The 18,293-nt window shown below is 50.5% G+C and overlaps 1 protein-coding gene across 1 annotated transcript in view; it reads left to right on the forward strand.

Annotated features, from left to right (window-relative positions):
* The window catches only part of LOC119969209 (adhesion G-protein coupled receptor G2-like), a 280,716-nt gene that overhangs the window by 106,897 nt on the left and 155,526 nt on the right, over nucleotides 1-18,293 (forward strand). The window contains exons 11-14 of the mRNA XM_038802509.1: nucleotides 4,555-4,602; nucleotides 11,525-11,572; nucleotides 12,816-12,863; nucleotides 14,597-14,644. Coding sequence (XP_038658437.1) covers nucleotides 4,555-4,602; nucleotides 11,525-11,572; nucleotides 12,816-12,863; nucleotides 14,597-14,644 — 192 coding nt within the window. The remainder of the gene's footprint in view (nucleotides 1-4,554; nucleotides 4,603-11,524; nucleotides 11,573-12,815; nucleotides 12,864-14,596; nucleotides 14,645-18,293) is intronic.

The following is an 18,293-nucleotide window of genomic DNA, read 5'->3' on the forward strand; positions in this document are numbered from 1 at the left end:
ACCAATGATCATTACTGTCAAGCTTGATGTCATCAAAGAACAATAGATTCACAACCTTGAATGTGATGGGATCCATGGGCTGGAACCATTATCCACATAATACAATTGGGAGTAATTTTCAGCATCATAAGAGACAGAGGGTGCAATCCTCCGGCCTCATTACGCTCTCACTCAAGCCAAACGTGGCCAGTGAATAGTTGGAGAGGCCAGAAACGAGAACTGCACCAGGCGCCAAACAGTTTGAGATGCAACTGGCCCACTCCCATAGGCGAAATCGGGATCCCGCTGTAGTGAGGCGAGAAACCAATTATCACCACTTAAGCCCATTTTCCATAAATTTCCATAGAATCCAACGGCCTCCTGTCATTCAGTGATCTTCCAGCAAGTGCTCATGCTGGCGCCGATTAGTACTCCTTTTGAAAAACGTGAAACTGATGGAAGGGCTTCTGTGGAGAGCCGACTAGCTTTCTTTGCTCACAGGCAAAGTGCCCAGAGGTGCTGGGCTAACCACCTCAGTGCTTGGCGGGGGGGTGGGGGATGCTCGGCTTGGGTGGGGGACCCTCCGCAGGGGTTGGCTGCCATAGAACGGCAGGGGGGAGGTGCTGGGGGCAACCGGGGTCAACCGCTAATGGCACCACCATGTCAACCCTTGGATTGTTTACCAATTCCGGGGCCAACCCTTGTCCCTGCCTGCTTGACGAATCGACCACCCATAACCCCCATCGATTGCCGAGGCATCTGACTATGCGGCTGAAGGCTGTTACTGTTAAGGAACTGGCAACTGTGGTTAAGTGAGCACTTCACGCATGCCAAGTAGATTCCTGTGGGTGGGGATGGAGGGGGGGGGGGGGCGGGGGGTTTGCATTGTAGCATGTGGGAGTCATTGCCTAGAATCCCAATTACACCTTGATGCGTGGACACTGTATTTGAACACTGCGGAAGGTAACACTGCACACGCAGCAGTCAACATCCGACCAACCAAGGGAATGGGACATAGCTCCAGGGTCATGCCTGGGGCCTGATGGTGGGTGAGTGCAATGGGGAAGGGGAGATGCCTGGCGTGATGGGCCAAGGTTTCGGAGGTCAGCCTGTATTGCGAAGGAAAGTGACAGAGGCGTCACAATAGTTGTGCACAAAGCTGTTCATGTGTTTTACAATCCCCCACTCCTGAACCCCCACTCCTCCCACTCTGTGTCTATCCTCTCACACACCCTTGGTGCCCTCAGTGATCCTCAACGTGCTTGGGCCTCTTTGCTCCACTGCTACCTCTAGGTGTTTCCCCAGGATGTATGTCTTTGGTGGAGGCAGCCAACTGCGTACCATGTCCCTTGGCCATCGATGCCCCTAGCGGGTGACCTCTGGGGACTCTGGGGCCAGAGGGGTGGAACTCAGAGGAGCTGTTGGCCACCATCGCCACTCTATAGGAGGGTCCAGTTTGGCATCAGTGCCCCCTCCATTCTGTTGGTGCCCATAGGGCTCTGGCATTCATCATGGGATGGACGAGCAGCTGGTTCAAGCCCCAGCTGCCCCTGCATCATCTGGCTCAGCCAGCCGTGGTAGTTCCCCATGATCTGCACTACTGTGTGGGCATCCTCGGCGATGCTCCTCAGTGACTGGGCCATGCGATTGGGACAAGCTTCGCAGCGCCCCAGGCATTCCCATCTGAGAGAAGGACATGTCCCGCAAAACCTCATCAAGGTCAGCCTGGTACTGGGTCACATCCCCCAGCGAGTCGAACATTCTGCCAAGACCCTCAGCCACGGCCGTCACTGACTGCCTTGAACACCTTCACTAATGGTGAAAACATCATGAACCAGACTCTCCACTGCGGTCACTACCTTAGCAGTATTGGCCTCAGTGCCATGCATTGCTGGCGTCATCTCTTGCGCCCGTAGCCTCTGGGACGCTTCCAAGCGGCTATGGATCTGCTGGAGTGACGCTGATGTCTCCCTTTAAATGTCCTGGCTGCTCTCTATCGTCTCCATCAGCTCCAGATAACCCTGTACCAGAGGCTCAGCATCAGGCAGGGACCCAGCTGGGTCCTGGGATCTAGTAGCCCTCAGACTGCAGTCTTGCCTGCAGGTTCCTGCTTCCACCTAATGTATATCTCAGCAACTGTGTGGTGCTCACCAGATTGTGCTCCAGAAGCCTGACCACTAATATGTCCCATCGAGGTGTGTATCTGCGCTGGTGGGGCGTGGGGATGACAGCTGTACTCCGACTATAACAGTTGCATCCTCGGAGCTCTCCTCCGAGATGTTCTCTTCAGAGTCAGGAGAGGGGGGCACCCGGGATGGGCCGGCTCCATCGGCTGGAGGACCTGTGGGATAATGGGCATGTGGTCAGTGGGAGGGATGGGTCAGTCAGTAAGGCAATAACAACTCACGTTTGACAGGTCCCCTGAGTGGAGCACGGTGGCTCCTTACCTCTGCGGTGTCTGCCAGCCTCCCTGTGGGTGACCGCCCCTGTCATCGGCCACACCGGTCACCTCCAAGGCCCGCTCCTTGAAGGATGTGAGGATTCTAAAGCCAGACCCCCATCTGCCAGTCTGGGCCCCCTCATGACAATTATGGGAGAGCTTTTCCTGAGGAGACACAGAGGGGACATCATTAGCCACACGCGTAGTTCACGGTGGTGGGAGGGGGTTGCGAATGGAGGGTTGGGGAGGGTTGAAGGAGGAGGGGTGGAGGGAGGGTTGAGGGGTCACATGGGGAGTTTGGGGGTAGATGCTCACTTGGGGGTGGTTACGGGACATTGGTGCCCACTCACTCATGCCGCTTGGTGTAGGCCAGTCTTTCTGGGCGCACTCGCTGATCTTACACCTGCCACCACCTCATCTCAGGCAGTACTGGCTGCCCTGTGACTGATGTTCCAGACCCTGTGGGAACAGAACATCCCTCCTGGCCTCCACAGTGCCTAGCAACCTCCTCAGATCTGTGTCCCCGAATCTTCGGTGTTGCCGTTATTGCGAGCTGGATGAGTTTGGCTGAGAAAGTGTAGCTTATGTGTTACTCGACCTTGCTGGCAGTGGGCTGACAAGCGCAGTCCCGGCGAATCAACTAGCGAGCTCTCATTTGTGGTGAGAAGCTCGTCTGGCCTCGTTAAGTGTGGAATGTTCCTTGTATTGTTCTCCAAGATAGCCAAAGGTCGTGATTACAAAGAGCATTAAGCTATGTATTCAAAACAAAGCTAGTTTATTTTACTACTTTAAATGGTTCGCACACTCTACTGAGTAATAGCTAACAAAATAATAATATTGAATTAATATTACAGTAATCTATTATGTCTCTCATACAACCAATACTCTAACTCAACCTCACACCATCAGCTTCTCAATCAGCTTCTCCCAGAATGCTCACAGATGCAGCCTTTTTTCAGACTACATAGTGATGCCATCTAGTGTTGATAGACATGAACATCATCTTGTTAACACATTACTCTCCTTTGATTATGCATATCATTACAAAATGGACCAATTAACGTTGAATTATGTTGCCCGCCTTCCTGGGCTAAGCGCTGGGAAGCTCGCAGCAATTCCCGCTCGAACTTCAAAACCTTTCCAGAGAATCGTGCCGGAGAGAGCTTGTAGTCTCAAAGTGATGACTGTTACATTTCCTGGTTGATTTCCCTATCCACTGACTTTGGCACTCTGATAGGTTAGTCCTATGCAGGGCGCAGATGGAAATCTACATGTGATTTAACCAATTGGAATCTTTTTACAGGGACTTCCTTTATCAATATTACCACCTCTCCTGTGACATGTAGTGACAAATAGGCGTTTGAGAAACTTACATTTTGGAAATGATAGTTGTACATCAGTAAACAAAGTTCATTCTTGTTCACTTGATGCAATAATGTACTTCAGATCCGCTTCACCCAAATGCTTTGACAAATTCCGCCCACTCTGTTCATCTGACGTCAGCAATCTATTAATGTGCACAATGATGTACAGGGAGGATCTGGACAGAGAGAATAGTAGTCATTCCAATGGCCTTTGTCAGACACCCCTTAACATTGACACTGGAAATTCAAAGAACCACAAATATTTTTTTTAATTGACACAAGAAAATGTAATTTTCGTGCAAACAATCCCCAAGAGGGGTTAACAGTGCATTAACCTTAGTGTATGGTTTGCAGATATGTGGACACAACTCGGAGTGGACAGCCATTTCTTTGAACATTATCAGTTACATAGTTGACGTCAGGCTCGATGAGTAGCAATTAACAACTTTTAATTTAAAATTAACATCTCTAAAATTCATTCAGTTTAGATCTCTTTAACCTCAAAATTGGGGTTTGACAACAAAGAGTTTAAGTATGACAGCAAGTAGTTATGCTTCCAATCAAGCCAGACAACGCAGTAACTTGGCTCCAGGAACTGTTGGAAGAAATTGCACCATATATTAAACTCAATGCGAGTTTAATTTTACAATTTACAATCCAATCCTTCAGTAATTTGCCTGTCGCAGAATCTGTGGACAATTTGATAAACAATGCTTTAGGCAGGATGAGACTTGTGATTGCCTGATCTGAAATCTTGTACTTTCCTTACAGTGAACAGCACGGTTGTTAATGTGACACCTTCTCCGCAGGTCACAACAGGTACTGAAAATGTGCTCTTTGAAAATGTCAGAAATGTAAGAAACCAGCTGCTGAAATTAAATATTTCAGAAACATCAGAAACTGCTGTTGCGACTTATTGTAGAACCATCCAAAACAGTAGCACCGTACAAAAGAGGAGAAGGTGATTCAGTCCATCCTGCCTCTGCAGGCACCAAGATAAAGTGATTTAGTTAATAATAATAATAATCTTTATTGTCACAAGTAGGCTTACAATAACATTGCAATGAAGTTAATGTGAAAATCCCTGGTCGCCACATTCCGGCCCCTGTTCGGGTACACGGAGGGAGAATTCAGAATGTCCAAATTACCTTGCAGCACGTCTTTCAGGACTTGTGGGAGGAAACCGGAGGAAACCCACGCAGACACGGGGAGAACGTTGTGACTCCGCACAGACAGTGACCCAAGCTGGGAATCGAATCTGGGACCCTGACACTGTGAAGCAACGGTGCTAACCACTGTGCTACCGTGCCCACTATCCCTCTCTTTCTGCATAGCCCCGGAGTTATCTTCTTTTTATATATAACTCACATTCCCTTTTCACAGATATGACTGAATCTCCTTCCATCGCCTGTTGAGGTAGTGCATTCCAAATCATAACAGCTCACTGAGTAAAAGTAACTTCTCATCTTCTCTCTCGTTCTTTGCTAATTTCCTGAACGACATGATGTCCGTTACTGATCTTTCTGCCTGATGTGACCATCAATTCACTCGGAACACGATTGGAAGTAAACTGTGGTTTTAATAGACTTACAACTGAGCCTGCCTGTGACCAGAAGAACTGAGGGCAGGCTCACACGGCTGCAGCACTTTATACTTCCGGTAGTGGGAGGGGCCATGGGTAGAGCCATGGGCGGAGCCGAGGGTGGAGCCCTGTACAAGCTCCTCATCTCCCCCTGTGGGCAGAGCCGCGCAACGGCTCACAGACAGAGATCTCAAGGACACAATACAATACAGTGTGAATACAGAGCCCACAAGGACACAATACAATACAGTGTGAATACAGAGCCCACAAGGACACAATACAATACAGTGTGAATACAGAGCCCACAAGGACACAATACAATACAGTGTGAATTATAATCACCACACTGCCAGTGGGAACTTTTGTTCCATATTCATGTTGTTAGAACCAGTCACAACTTTGGTCACCGCTGTTAAATTTCTTCTTGATCCTTTCTGCTGTGAAAAGAACACTCTTGGTTTCTCTAGTTTATCAATATTCTTTGTGCCAGTCAGGGGGTTGGGGGTCGATGTCCATCCAGGCACCTGAGGACAACATCCAAGTGGCATTGAGGAAATGTGGCACTTAAGAACATAGAACATAGAACGATACAGCGCAGTACAGGCCCTTCGACCCTCGATGTTGCACCGACATGGAAAAAAAAACTAAAGGCCATCTAACCTACACTATGCCCTTATCATCCATATGCTTATCCAATAAACTTTTAAATGCCCTCAATGTTGGCGAGTTCACAGAAGTGCTGTTATTTGGACGCTAAACTACTGTAGCATCTACCCTCTCACACCGATTGAGATTATCCCTGTGACACTATTTTTGAGGTGGACAGAGGAACTTTTCCTGGTTTCTTGACCAACATGCAGCCCATATACATACATCACTATTACTCCTCTTTATTGAAATAAAAGTTGCCAAAGCCCCAGATTACCATAGGCTGCTTTCCCCTTTGAGGGGGAGAGCTGACTGGGGGTAATTTAACCTGAGGGCCACTACACATCTGGTGAGGGGCAAGGTTGAGAAGCCGGCGCCTTCATGGATAAACTCAGCCAGTACAGAGCAAGCCATCGAGCCAACTGAGTTAATCAATCCCTTACCTTTTTATTATTGAGCTGTAGTATGTACAGACGTGGGGCGGGATTCTCCGCTGGCGGGATTCTCCATTTTGCTACCACCCGGGGGTTTCCCGACGGCTTGCCGCAGCCCCACGTCGGGAAACCCTGTTGACTGGCCGGCGTAACGGCGAATCCCGCCGGTGGGTCGGGGCAGGGCGGAAAATCCAGCCCATGCTTGCACAACTTTGTTCCAGATTTCCTATATCACAACTTCAAAAACATTGGGCAGTATTCTCAGCCCCGCCGTGCCAGTTTTCTGGTGCAGCAGGATTGTCCGTCCCGCCAGCCGGGCAATGGGGTTTCCCATTGTGGGCAGCACTACGCCATCGGGAAATCCACAGGGGTGGGTGCGCTGGTGGCACAACGATGAATCCCGGGATCGGAGATTCCAACCCATTTAATTTGCGGAAAGTTGCTTTGATATCTGATGTCCTGATATGCTGATGTGTCCTGAAAGTATGTTATTTGAATAATCACCTCCAATGTCCAAGCTGTTGCTTGGAGTTGGTAATTATTACAACCTCCAACTGGATATGTTGGAATCCATGGTACAGAACCATTATCCCATATTGGGTATAATTTGTAGGGGCAGAGACCTTGTAGTATCAGAGTGACACCTGCTATAACTTCAGTCCATTTTTAAAATTTGGGCTGTGTTATAAAATGTTGCCCCAACATGGAAGATGTTAAATTACCACATGTGAGTTAACTGCTTGTAGATTTTTAGAGACACAGAAAATTTCTGAAAGTGATGATGTTTGGGTTGAATTAAATTTAAAACCGGACTTCAAAAAGCAAAAAGAATGTCTGTTTTTAAACTCACTGTTGCACCTAACTTTTAAGACTGTGTGATTTTTCCGTTGCCACGTGGATCGTGATGGTGATCGAGTGTCGCTGGGGTTGACGAGCGGAGAATCTTCGGTGCCGGGTGTGCAGTCCCTTCCCCCCCCACCCCACCCCACAGCTAGCCCACGCGGGCACGTGATGGAGTGTCCCTGACGAACTCAGCGACTACCGAGATGGATGGTGCAGCTATTGTCATGAGTCAGACTTTGTCTAATGGTTCTGAGCTCACAGCTCATCGCAGAGCGGGCTGTCATCATTCAACATGGCACTGATCACACCCGCTGACACAGCCATCAATGTCGTACCATACCGTTGTGCCGCAGTGGTAAGGGTGATCCCGAAGTGGAGCAGTGTACGCAGAGCGGGGGTGCGGGGGGAGGGGGTGGTGGCAGTTGTGTGCTGACCGTCTGCATGACTGGCGATGCAGGTGGTAGTGGTAGTGTTCAGCGGTGCCGTCGCACGCGGTGCGTGAATCTTGCTGCCACCAAGGCGTCGCGTGCCCGCTGTCCTCGCCGGTGCCATCGTGCAGCCTCCTGGACATTACCAGCACCCGGCCGTGTCTGTGTGATGCGCCCAACACACCACCAACCTCCTCCAACTCCTCCTCCTCCTCCTCCGTCTCCGTGTTGGCACCACTGCCAATGGCTTCTCCCTCTAATTCCTCCACCAGGGCATCTCCCCTCTGCATCGCGATGTTGTGCAGCGCACAGCAGACCACGCCAATGCGAGCGACCCTCTCAGGCTGGTATTGCAGGGCCCCTCCTGAGCGGTCCAGGCACCTGAATCGCATTTCAGCAGATCGAAGCAGCGCTCCACCACACCCCCTGGTTGCTGCATGGGCCTCATTGTAAAGGGTCTCCACGTTGGTCTGAGACCTCCGTATGGGCGCCATCAGCCAAGACCTCAGTGGATAACCCCTGTCGCCCAGCAACCAGCCCCTCAGCCGGGGGGGCCGTCCCTCAAACATAGCAGGGATGAATGACTGCACAAGAATGTACGCATCATGCACACTCCCAGGGAACCTTGCGCACACGTGCATGATCTTCATGTGGGAGTCGCATACCACCTGGATGCTCATGGAGTATGTCCCCCTCCTGTTTGTGAACACTTCCCTGTTGCCTGCAGGCGGGCGCATGCAGACGTGAACACAATCAATGACCCCCTGGACCATCGATATCCCGGCCAAGTTGGCAAATCCACGGGCTTGTGCTTCTTGATTTGCTCTGTCCTCGGGAAAGGTGATGTAGCGATCGGCGATGGCATACAGGGCGTCGGTCACATCCCGGATGCACCTGTACACCGATGACTGCGAGATCCCGGATAGGTCCCCGCTCGGAGACTGGAAGGAGCCAGTCGCATAGAAGTTAAGTGCCACCGTCACCTTGCTGGCAACCGGGATCGCGTGTCCTCCTCCCGTTCCACATGGTGCGAGGTGCGCCACGAGGTGACAGATATGTGTGACCACCTCTCTGCTCAACCGGAGTCTCCTCCTGCATGTGATGTCTGGCATTGTCTCGAAAAAGATCCGGCCACGGTACATCCTAGGCCTCGCTCGTCGCCTCTGGCGCCCTGGCTCCACCATCAATGTCTCCTCCTCCTCCTCCTCCTCCCCCCCCCCCCCCCCATGCTGCTCGACGATGGGCCACTCCGCGGCCATTCCCTCTGCTGCTGCAGCTGCCCCTGCATCCACTGTGGTATGTGGCTGTGGACGTTGCTGGATGTCCAACTGCAGTGCTGCAGCCCCAACCACTGCGCTGAATATAGCTGTTCAGTTAGAATACATTATCGTCACCTACAGAAGGGTGGTGGAGGTTAGTCAACACCTCGGCAGACGCCTGCCACGGGATACCTGTGTGTCCCGGTGGCCTGGTCACGCTGCTGACACGCGGCCAGCCTAACTCCTGGTCACTTTCTGCATCCAACGGGCAGGTAACAACACGTCCTCCTCACCGGTGCGTCAGTGGGCTGTGGCCTTCAGGCAACCAGCGACAGTGTCCTCGTGACTGTCCTGCCACGGCAGGGCGGCTGAGATGTTGCATCCGGGGGTGGACGACCCACTCCACTCACTCCCTCTCCCCCCGCACTACTCGCTCTCCCCCCTCCCTCCTCCCACTACTCGCTCCCTCTTCCCCCCCACTGGCCGTTGCGCTCTCGGGGATGCCTTCCCCAGTCTGCGGAGACTCCGGGATGGTCCGCTCACCTCCTCACTCCTCGTCAGCCAGCACGACTGGCTGGCGACTTTAAAAAGCAGGTGTGGACGGCGACGGCGTGACCTGGCGTCACAACGTCGGGACTTCGGCCCAACCGGGCCGGAGAATAGCGGGGGTGCCGGAGAATCGCCATTTTGGCTGCATCGGGCAATTCTCCGTGTTTTCTCGCACGGAACACGATGAGACAAATTTGGCCAGTTGGGAGAATTGCGGGAGCGCATTGGACCGGTGTCGCGTGAAAAAGCGGCGCAGCCCGCTATTCTCCCGACCAGCGTGATATCGGAGAATCGCACTCTAAGTGTTCGCGCCGTCGTAAATGTCATCGCATTTAACGACGGCGCGGGGACAACCGATGGAGGCCAGCACGGTGTGCGGTTCACGCCGCTCCAGCCTCCCTTCCCTGCGTAAAATGGGCGCCGCGGTAACCCGCGTATTCGCACTTGGGCCACGCCAACCCACGCATGCACGGGGACTTCTTCAGCGCGCCGGCCCCCACGCAACTTGGTGTGGGGGTTCAGGGGCCGGCCATGCAACAAAGTAGGCCCGGGGGGGGGGGGGGGGGGGGGGGCGGCGGAAGAGGCCGGTCCGCCGATTGGTGGGCCCCAATCGCGGCAGACTCCATCGGAGGCCCCCCACCCCTGCGAAGACGGAGCCCCCCATCCCACTCCCCACAGGCCGCCTCCCGACCCTTCGCACAGAGTTTCCACCGGCAGCGACCAGGGATGAATGGTGCCGGTGGGAATCTGCCATTTCCACGCGGCCAGTAGGCCCATCTGGGCCGTAAAATCGGCGGCCCACGACGGTGCCGTGCCAAACGCGCCGGCACAATGGTGCGATTCTCCGCACCTCGGAGAATCGCGCGCTGGTGTCAGGGCGGCGTGGCGCGGTTGTGGCGATTCTCCAGCACGGCGAGGGGCTCGGAGAATCACGCCCCTGATTTTGGGATTGAATATTTAAGAATGAAGTACAAAACATAACTAAAGTGTGTTATTCTGTCTGACCTACATTTTCTGGATCTTTGAAAGAGGACTTGTGCTTAATCCCAGATCTTTGCATTTTGTCTTGTAGTCTCACAGTGACATCTGTTATATTTCCCGGTTGATTTTCCGATCTACTGACTTTGGCACTCAAATAGGTTAGCCCCATGCAGGGGGCAGATGGAAATCTACATCTGATTTAACCAATTGGAATCTCTTTAAAGGGACTTCCTTTATCAAAATTACCACCTCACCTGTGACAGGTTGTGTTTGAGAAACTTAAATTTTGGAAATGATAGTTGTATATCAATAAATAAAGTTCATTCTTGCTAATGTGGTGCAGCAAATGTGATCCTCTCCATAGAAACACTGACAAATTCTGGCCCCTGTGTTAATCTGACGTCAGCAATCTATTAATGTGCACAATGATGTACAGGGAGGATCCGGACAGAGAGAATAATAGTCAATCCAATGGCCTTTGTCAGACACTCCTTAACATTGACACTGCAAACTCAGAGGACCACAAATATTTTTTTAATGACACAAAGAAAATGTCATTTTCGTGCGAACAACCCACCAGAGGGGACAGCAATGCCTCAACCTGAGTGGATACTTTGCAGATATGTGTATACAAGTTGGAGTGGACAGCCATTTCTCTGAACTTTATCAGTTACATAGTTGACGTCAGTGCCGATGAGTAGGAATTAAGAACTTAACATTTCTCAAATTCATTCTGTTAGATCAAATTAAACTCAAAATTGGGGTTTGACAACAAAGAGTTTAAGTATGACAGCAAATAGTTGTGCCTCCAATCAGTACCAAAAACACAGTAACTTGGCTCCAGAAACTGTTGGAGGGAATCACCCAATTAATTAAACTCAATGCGAAAAGTAACATGTTACAATCCAATCCTTCAGTAGTTTACTTGTACCAGAATCTGTGGACAATTATAAATGATGCTTTAGGCACGATGAGGTTTGTGATTATCAGATCTGAAACCTTGTACTTTCCTTACAGTGAACAGCACGGTTGTTAATGTGACACCTTCTCCACAGGTCACAACAGGTACTGAAAATGTGCTCTTTGAAAATGTCAGAAATGTAAGAAACCAGTTATTGAAATTGAATATTGAAGAAGCAACAGAAACTGCAGTTGTGATTTAGCATAGAACCATCCAAAACAGTGGCTGGGATTCTCCCCTACCCGGCGGGGCAGGGGGTCCTGACGTGTCAGAGTGGCGTGAACCACTCCGGTGTCGGGCCGTCCACACCTTTGGGGGCCAAGCCCTCACATTGAGGGGCTAGGCCCGCGCCGGAGTGGTTTCCATTCCGCCTTTGGCGCCACACCAGCTGGGGCCGAAAGGACTTCGCCGGCTGGCCTAAGTCCGTGCATGCGCTGGTGCGTCAGCAGCTGCTGATGTCATACCAGCGCATGCGCCGGGGAGGGAGTCTCTTCCGTCTCCGCCATGGTGAAGGCCATGGCGGGGGCGGAAGAAAAAGAGTGCCCCCACGGCACAGGCCCGCCCGCTGATTGGTGGGCCCCGATCGCGGGCCAGGCCACCGTGGGGACACCCCCGGGGTCAGATTGCCCCGTGCCACCCCCAAGGGCCGCGGAGCCCGCCCGTGCCGCCAATCCCACCGGGCAGGTAGGTGGTTTAAACCAAGCCAGCGGGAGAGGCCTGTCAGCGGCAGGACATCGGCCCATCGCGGGCCGGAGAATTGCCACGGGTTGCCCGCCGACCAGCGGGAGGGGCCCGCCGACCGGCGCGGCGCGATTCCTGCCCCCGCCAAATTTGGGGGGTGCGGAGAAAACGGGACACGGCGGGGGTGGGATTGACGCTGGCCCCGGGAAATTCTCCGATCCCCCGAGGGGTCGGGTAATTCCACCCAGTAGCACCGAAAAAAACAGGAGGAGGTGATTCTGTCCATCCTGTCCTATGTATCAGTTACATAGTTGACGTCAGGGTCGATGACAAGGAATTAACACCTTTTAATTTAAGATTAACATTTCTCAAGTTCATTCTGTTTAGATCAAATTAAACTCAAAATTGGGGTTTGACAACAAAGAGTTTAAGTATGACAACAAATAATTGTGCTTCCAATCAGTACTGAAAATGCAGTAACTTGGTTCCAAAAACTGTTGGAGGGAATTGCACAATTTATTAAATTCAATGCAAAAAGTAACATTTTACAACCCAATCATTCAGTAGTTTACCTGTACCAGAATCTGTGGACAATTTGATAAACAATGATATAGGCAGGATGAGATTTATGATTGTCTGATCTGAAATCTTGTACTTTCCTTACAGTGAACAGCACGGTTGTTAATGTGACACCTTCTTCGCAGGTCACAACAGGTACTGAAAATGTGCTCTTTGAAAAATGCAGAAATGTAAGAAACCAGCTGCTGAAATTAAATATTTCAGAAGCACCAGAACTGCTGTCGTGATTTATCATAAAACCATCCAAAACAGTAGCACCGTACAAAACAGGAGAAGGTGATTCTGTCCATCCTGTCCTGTCCGGGCACTGTGATAGAGTGATTCAGTTAATCCCACTATCCCTCTCTTGCAGCATAGCCCTGGAGTTCTCTCTATCTTACATGTAACTCACATTCCCTTTCGTTAGTTACTATTGAATCTTCTTCCATCGCCTGTTGAGGAAATGTATTCCCAATCATAACAGCTCACTGAGTAAAAGTAACTTCTTGTCTTCCCTCTAGTTCTTTGCTAATTATCTTAATGCAATGATGTCTGGTTACTAATTTTTCTGCCAGTAGGAACTGTTGCTCCATATTCACGTTGTCAAAACCAGTCACAACTTTGATCACCACTGTTAAATTTCTTCTTGAACCTTTCGGCTGTGCGGACAACATTCAAGTTTCTCTCGTTTCTCCATGTTCTTTGTGCCAGTTAGGGGGTTAGGGGTTGATGTCCCCTTTCCAAGGACCTGAGGACAACATCGAAGTGGCATTGAGGAAATACGTCTGCTCTAAAAGGTGCTGTGATTTGGATGTTAAACTACTGCAGCATCTACCCACTCACAGGGATTGTGAAGATCCTCATGACACTATTTTGGAGATGAACAGAGGTGCTTTTCCTGACCAATATGCATCCCACTCTACCAAAATCACGAATTCACTTCTTTATTGAAATGAGCGTTGCCACAGTCCCAGATGATCATAGGCTGCTTTCCCCTTTGAGGGGGAGAGATGACTGGGGCGATTTAACCTGAAAATCACCACACCTCAGGTGAGGGGCAAGGTTGAGAACCCAGCGCCTTCATGGATAACCTCAGCTGGTACGGGAATTGAAACTATGCTGTTGGTGACTATTTGCATCACCAACCAGCCGTCCAGCTAACTGAGCAAAACAACCCCTTTCGTATTCAGCTGCTTTAAGTACTGCTATGATTGCGCAACTTGGTTCCAGATTTCCGTTATCACAACAGTGACTAAGCTTCAAAAATATTTAATTTGCCGAAAGTTGCTTTGATATCTGATGCCCTGATATCCTGATATGTCCTGAATGCGTGAAATAATTTTAAATAATCACCGCCATTGTCCAAGCTGTTACTGTTCAGCTTGGAGTGGGTAATAACTATAATTTACAACTGGATTATGCGGAATCCACGGTCCTGAACCATTATCCCATATTGGGTACAATTTGCAGGGACAGAGAGCTTGTGACACCTGCTGTAACTTCCAGCCCATTTTCTAATTCACTGTCTTTGGGCTGTGTTATAAAATGTCGCCCCAATATGTTAGATGGAAAACTGCCACATGCTTTACTGCTTAAAAATTTTAAAGACACAATTTTTGAAAGCGATGATGTTTGGTGGATTTTAATTCAAACCCTACTTCAAAAAAAAATGTCTCTGCTTGACTGGGAATATATGTTGTTTTCAATCAGAACAGACGACTGGGAGAAAAAATTGGATCTAATAAACCAACGAATAATTGAACAGTTATCACATCATCCTTAAATAGACTTTTTGAATATTTTCACCTGTGTTATAATCTGTAGAGAATTTACAAAGTATGTTCAAAGTTGTTGATTATTAACTCAAAAATCTTGTACTTCGCTTTCAGTAAACATGACCATAGTTAACGGAACATTCTCTCCATGGAACAGGACAGGTATTGAAACATTTCTCTCAAAATATTGAAAATATAAGAAACCTGATTTTAAGATTAAATATTTAAGAATGAAGTACAAAACATGACAAAAGTGTGCAATTCAATCAACCTGCATGTTATGGATCTTTGAAAGAGCACTTGTGCTTAGTCGCAGATCCTTGCATTTTGACTGTATCTCTGAAAGATTCTCATCCTCAAGGACCTGTCTGTGGTATTATCATAACTAGCAGCATTGCAAGGGTTAATGTAGTGTCAAGAATAGCCACTAGAAGGAGCTGCAGATACTACTATGTAAAGCAGTGATACTAGACCTTGGGGTAGGAGTGTATGCAGGAGACGGCTGGTGAAGGTCATAACAGTTAGTTTGAAAAGGTTGGATTATATTTTATACCAGTACTGAGATTAACAATAGATGAGTGTAGTTCAAAGTTATTGATCAATTCTGTATTCTAAAGGACAAAGTGTCGAAACATTGTTTAATAGTGTAAATAAAATCATTGCTTTGTTTACGTAAAAGTTATTAGAATTAGAATTAGAACAGTACAGCACAGAACAGGCCCTTCGGCCCTCAATGTTGTGCCGAGCCATGATCACCCTACTCAACCCACGTATCCACCCTATACCCGTAACCCAACAACCCCCCCCTAACCTTACTTTTATTAGGACACTACGGGCAATTTAGCATGGCCAATCCACCTAACCCGCACATCTTTGGACTGTGGATGGAAACCGGAGCACCCGGAGGAAACCCACGCACACAGGGGGAGGACGTGCAGACTCCACACAGACAGTGACCCAGCCGGGAATCGAACCTGGGACCCTGGAGCTGTGAAGCATTTATGCTAACCACCATGCTACCCTGCTGCCCCAATACTGTGGTCTTTGGGGAACACTGTGCCAAACATCCTAAATAAGCCAACTTCCCCACCATTTTGGGTAGAATATTCCAGATCTTAACAAGTTTCTGCATGAAGACATTTCTCTTCATCTCCCCTTGCGATCTAATATCAAACTAATTTTTACATTACTACTTTTCTCAATGTTGAAGCATCTTTTCCATCAAACACAACAGATGGTGAAAATGTGCTTTCTGAGAATATGGGGCGCGATTCTCCCAAAACGGGAGAAATCGTAAGGCTGGCGTCAAACCCGGGCGGGTTTGACGCCAGCGCGCCCCTTCCCGACCGGGAACCGATTCTGGTCCCCGGTCGGGGCTAGCAGCCCGACGCCGTAAGCTCCGGCATCACGGGCTTAACGAATTTTGTTAAGCCCGCTTGCCGGAGTTAGCGCCGGCTGACGCGTCATATGACGTCAGCCGCGCATGCGCGGATTGGAAGACTCCAACCCGCGCATGCGCGGATGACGTCATCGCGCATTTGCGCGAAACCCACGCATGCGCGGGCCGGGATGCCTCTCAGCCGCCCCGCGAATGGATACTGCGGGGCGGCGGAAGGAGAAATAGTGCGCGGGCATCGGGCCCGCTGCCCACGATCGGTGCCCACCGATCGCGGGCCCATGGCACCCTTGGCACGGCCGTGGTACTGCCGAATCGGTGCCATGGTTATAAAAAGCGAGTTGTTCCCGCCGTTTTTATGAACGGCCAGACCAGGTGTGTTTGCCGTTCGTAAAAACAGCGTAAAGGGCTGGGACTTCGGCCCATCTATCAGCTGTGAATCGCTGCCGGCCGTAAAAAAACGGCGGCAGCGATTCGTGTCGGGAGTTGGGCGGGGGGGGGGGGGGGGGCGGGGGGGAGAATAGCGGGAGGGCGGGAAAAATGTCGGGAAGGCCCTCCCGCTATTCTCCGACCCGTCGTGGGGGGCGGAGATTCGCGCCCATGGTTTTAAAGATAGTTATTGTTACTAATCAGAGGGAACTGCTGGAATGTTGGTTCAGTGATGTTAATCTTAACAACATGAATTGTGTATCACCATGCTCTGCTTGGATGTCTCTTATAGACACAACATTCATTTTCTATAATCTCCACCAATGATCACGGTCTTACAGTCAAGCTTGGTGTCACCAAAGAATGGTAGCTTCACAACCTTGAATGTGATGGGATCCATGGGCTGGAACCATTATCCACATAATACAATTGGGAGTAATTTTCAGCATCATAAGAGAAAGAGGGCGTGATCTTCTGGCCGCGTTACTCTCTTGCTCCAGTGAAATGTGGCCGGTGGTTCGAGAGGCAAAAAAAACGAGAACCGCGCCAGGCACCAAACAGTTTGCAATTCAACTGGCCCACACCCGTAGGTGAAATCAGGATCTCGCCTGAAACCAATAGAACATAGAACAGTACAGCACAGAACAGGCCCTTCGGCCCTCGATGTTGTGCCGAGCAATGATCACCCTACTTAAACCCACGTAACCCGTATACCCGTAACCCAACAATCCCCCCATTAACCTTACACTACGGACAATTTTAGCATGGCCAATCCACCTAACCCGCACATCTTTGGACTGTGGGAGGAAACCGGAGCACCCGGAGGAAACCCACGCACACACGGGGAGGACGTGCAGACTCCACACAGACAGTGACCCAGCCGGGAATCGAACCTGGGACCTGGGACCCTGGAGCTGTGAAGCATTGATGCTAACCACCATGCTACCGTGAGGCCCCCAATCATCACCACTTAAGCCCAATTTCCACACAATTAATGGGAGCCCCCTCATATTCAGTGGCCTTACCAGCAAGTGCTCACGCTGCCGCTTAGTACTACTTTTGAAGTACGTGAACCTTGCGGAAGCACTTTTATGGGGAGCCGAGGAGGTGAGTAACCATCTTTGTTCACAGGCAATGAGCCTGGGGGTGCTGGGCGTGCAACCCCAGTGCTCGGCCGGAGGTGGGAGTCTCTCAGCTGGGGGTGGGAGACCCTCCAAAGGGGAGGGTTGCCATAGAAGGGGGGTGAGATGTTGCGGCCAACTGGTGGCACCACCATGCCAACCCCTGGACCATTTACCCATTCCAGGGAAAACCTTGTCCCTGCCCGTCTGCCCCATTGACCACCCATAACCCTCACCGACTGCCGAGGCCTCTGGCTTTGCGGCCGAAGGAAATTACTGTTAAGTAACTGGAAATCATGGTTCAGTGTATTCCCGTGGGTGGGGAGGTGGGTGGCATGCAGCATGTGGGAGCGATTGTCCAGATTTCCAACCTGGACACTGTGCCGGAACACTGCGGGACGCAAGACCACAAACGTGGCAGCCAACATCCGACCACCCAAGGGAATGGGACATAGCTCCGGGAACATATCTACGGTTGAAGTGGTCGGTGGAGGGAGTGCTTAAGGCAGAGGGGATGGAAGGATGGTTGTGGTTCGTCTGGGAGGATGCTCCTTACTGGGAGGGTGAGGCGGTAGTGTCTACTCACTCGTGCTGCCCTGTGTATGTTACTGACCTTCTTAAGGCACTGGAGACCAGTCCTCCTGGTTACACTCCCCGAGCTCACGGCTGCCACCACCTTGTCCCAGGCAGCACTGGCTGCCTTGTGGCTCACCCTCCGAGACCATCGTGGGGGAACAGGACATCCCCCATGGCGTCCAGGATCCTCCCCAGGCCCGCATTGCTGAACCTTGGTCAGCACCATTGGTGTGAGCTGGCTGGGGTTGGCTGAGCAAGTGCAGCTTAAGTGCTGCTCGATCTTGTTAGT

This window comes from Scyliorhinus canicula, chromosome 7, assembly GCF_902713615.1.
Source record: "Scyliorhinus canicula chromosome 7, sScyCan1.1, whole genome shotgun sequence".
NCBI classification, from domain to species: Eukaryota; Metazoa; Chordata; class Chondrichthyes; order Carcharhiniformes; family Scyliorhinidae; genus Scyliorhinus; species Scyliorhinus canicula.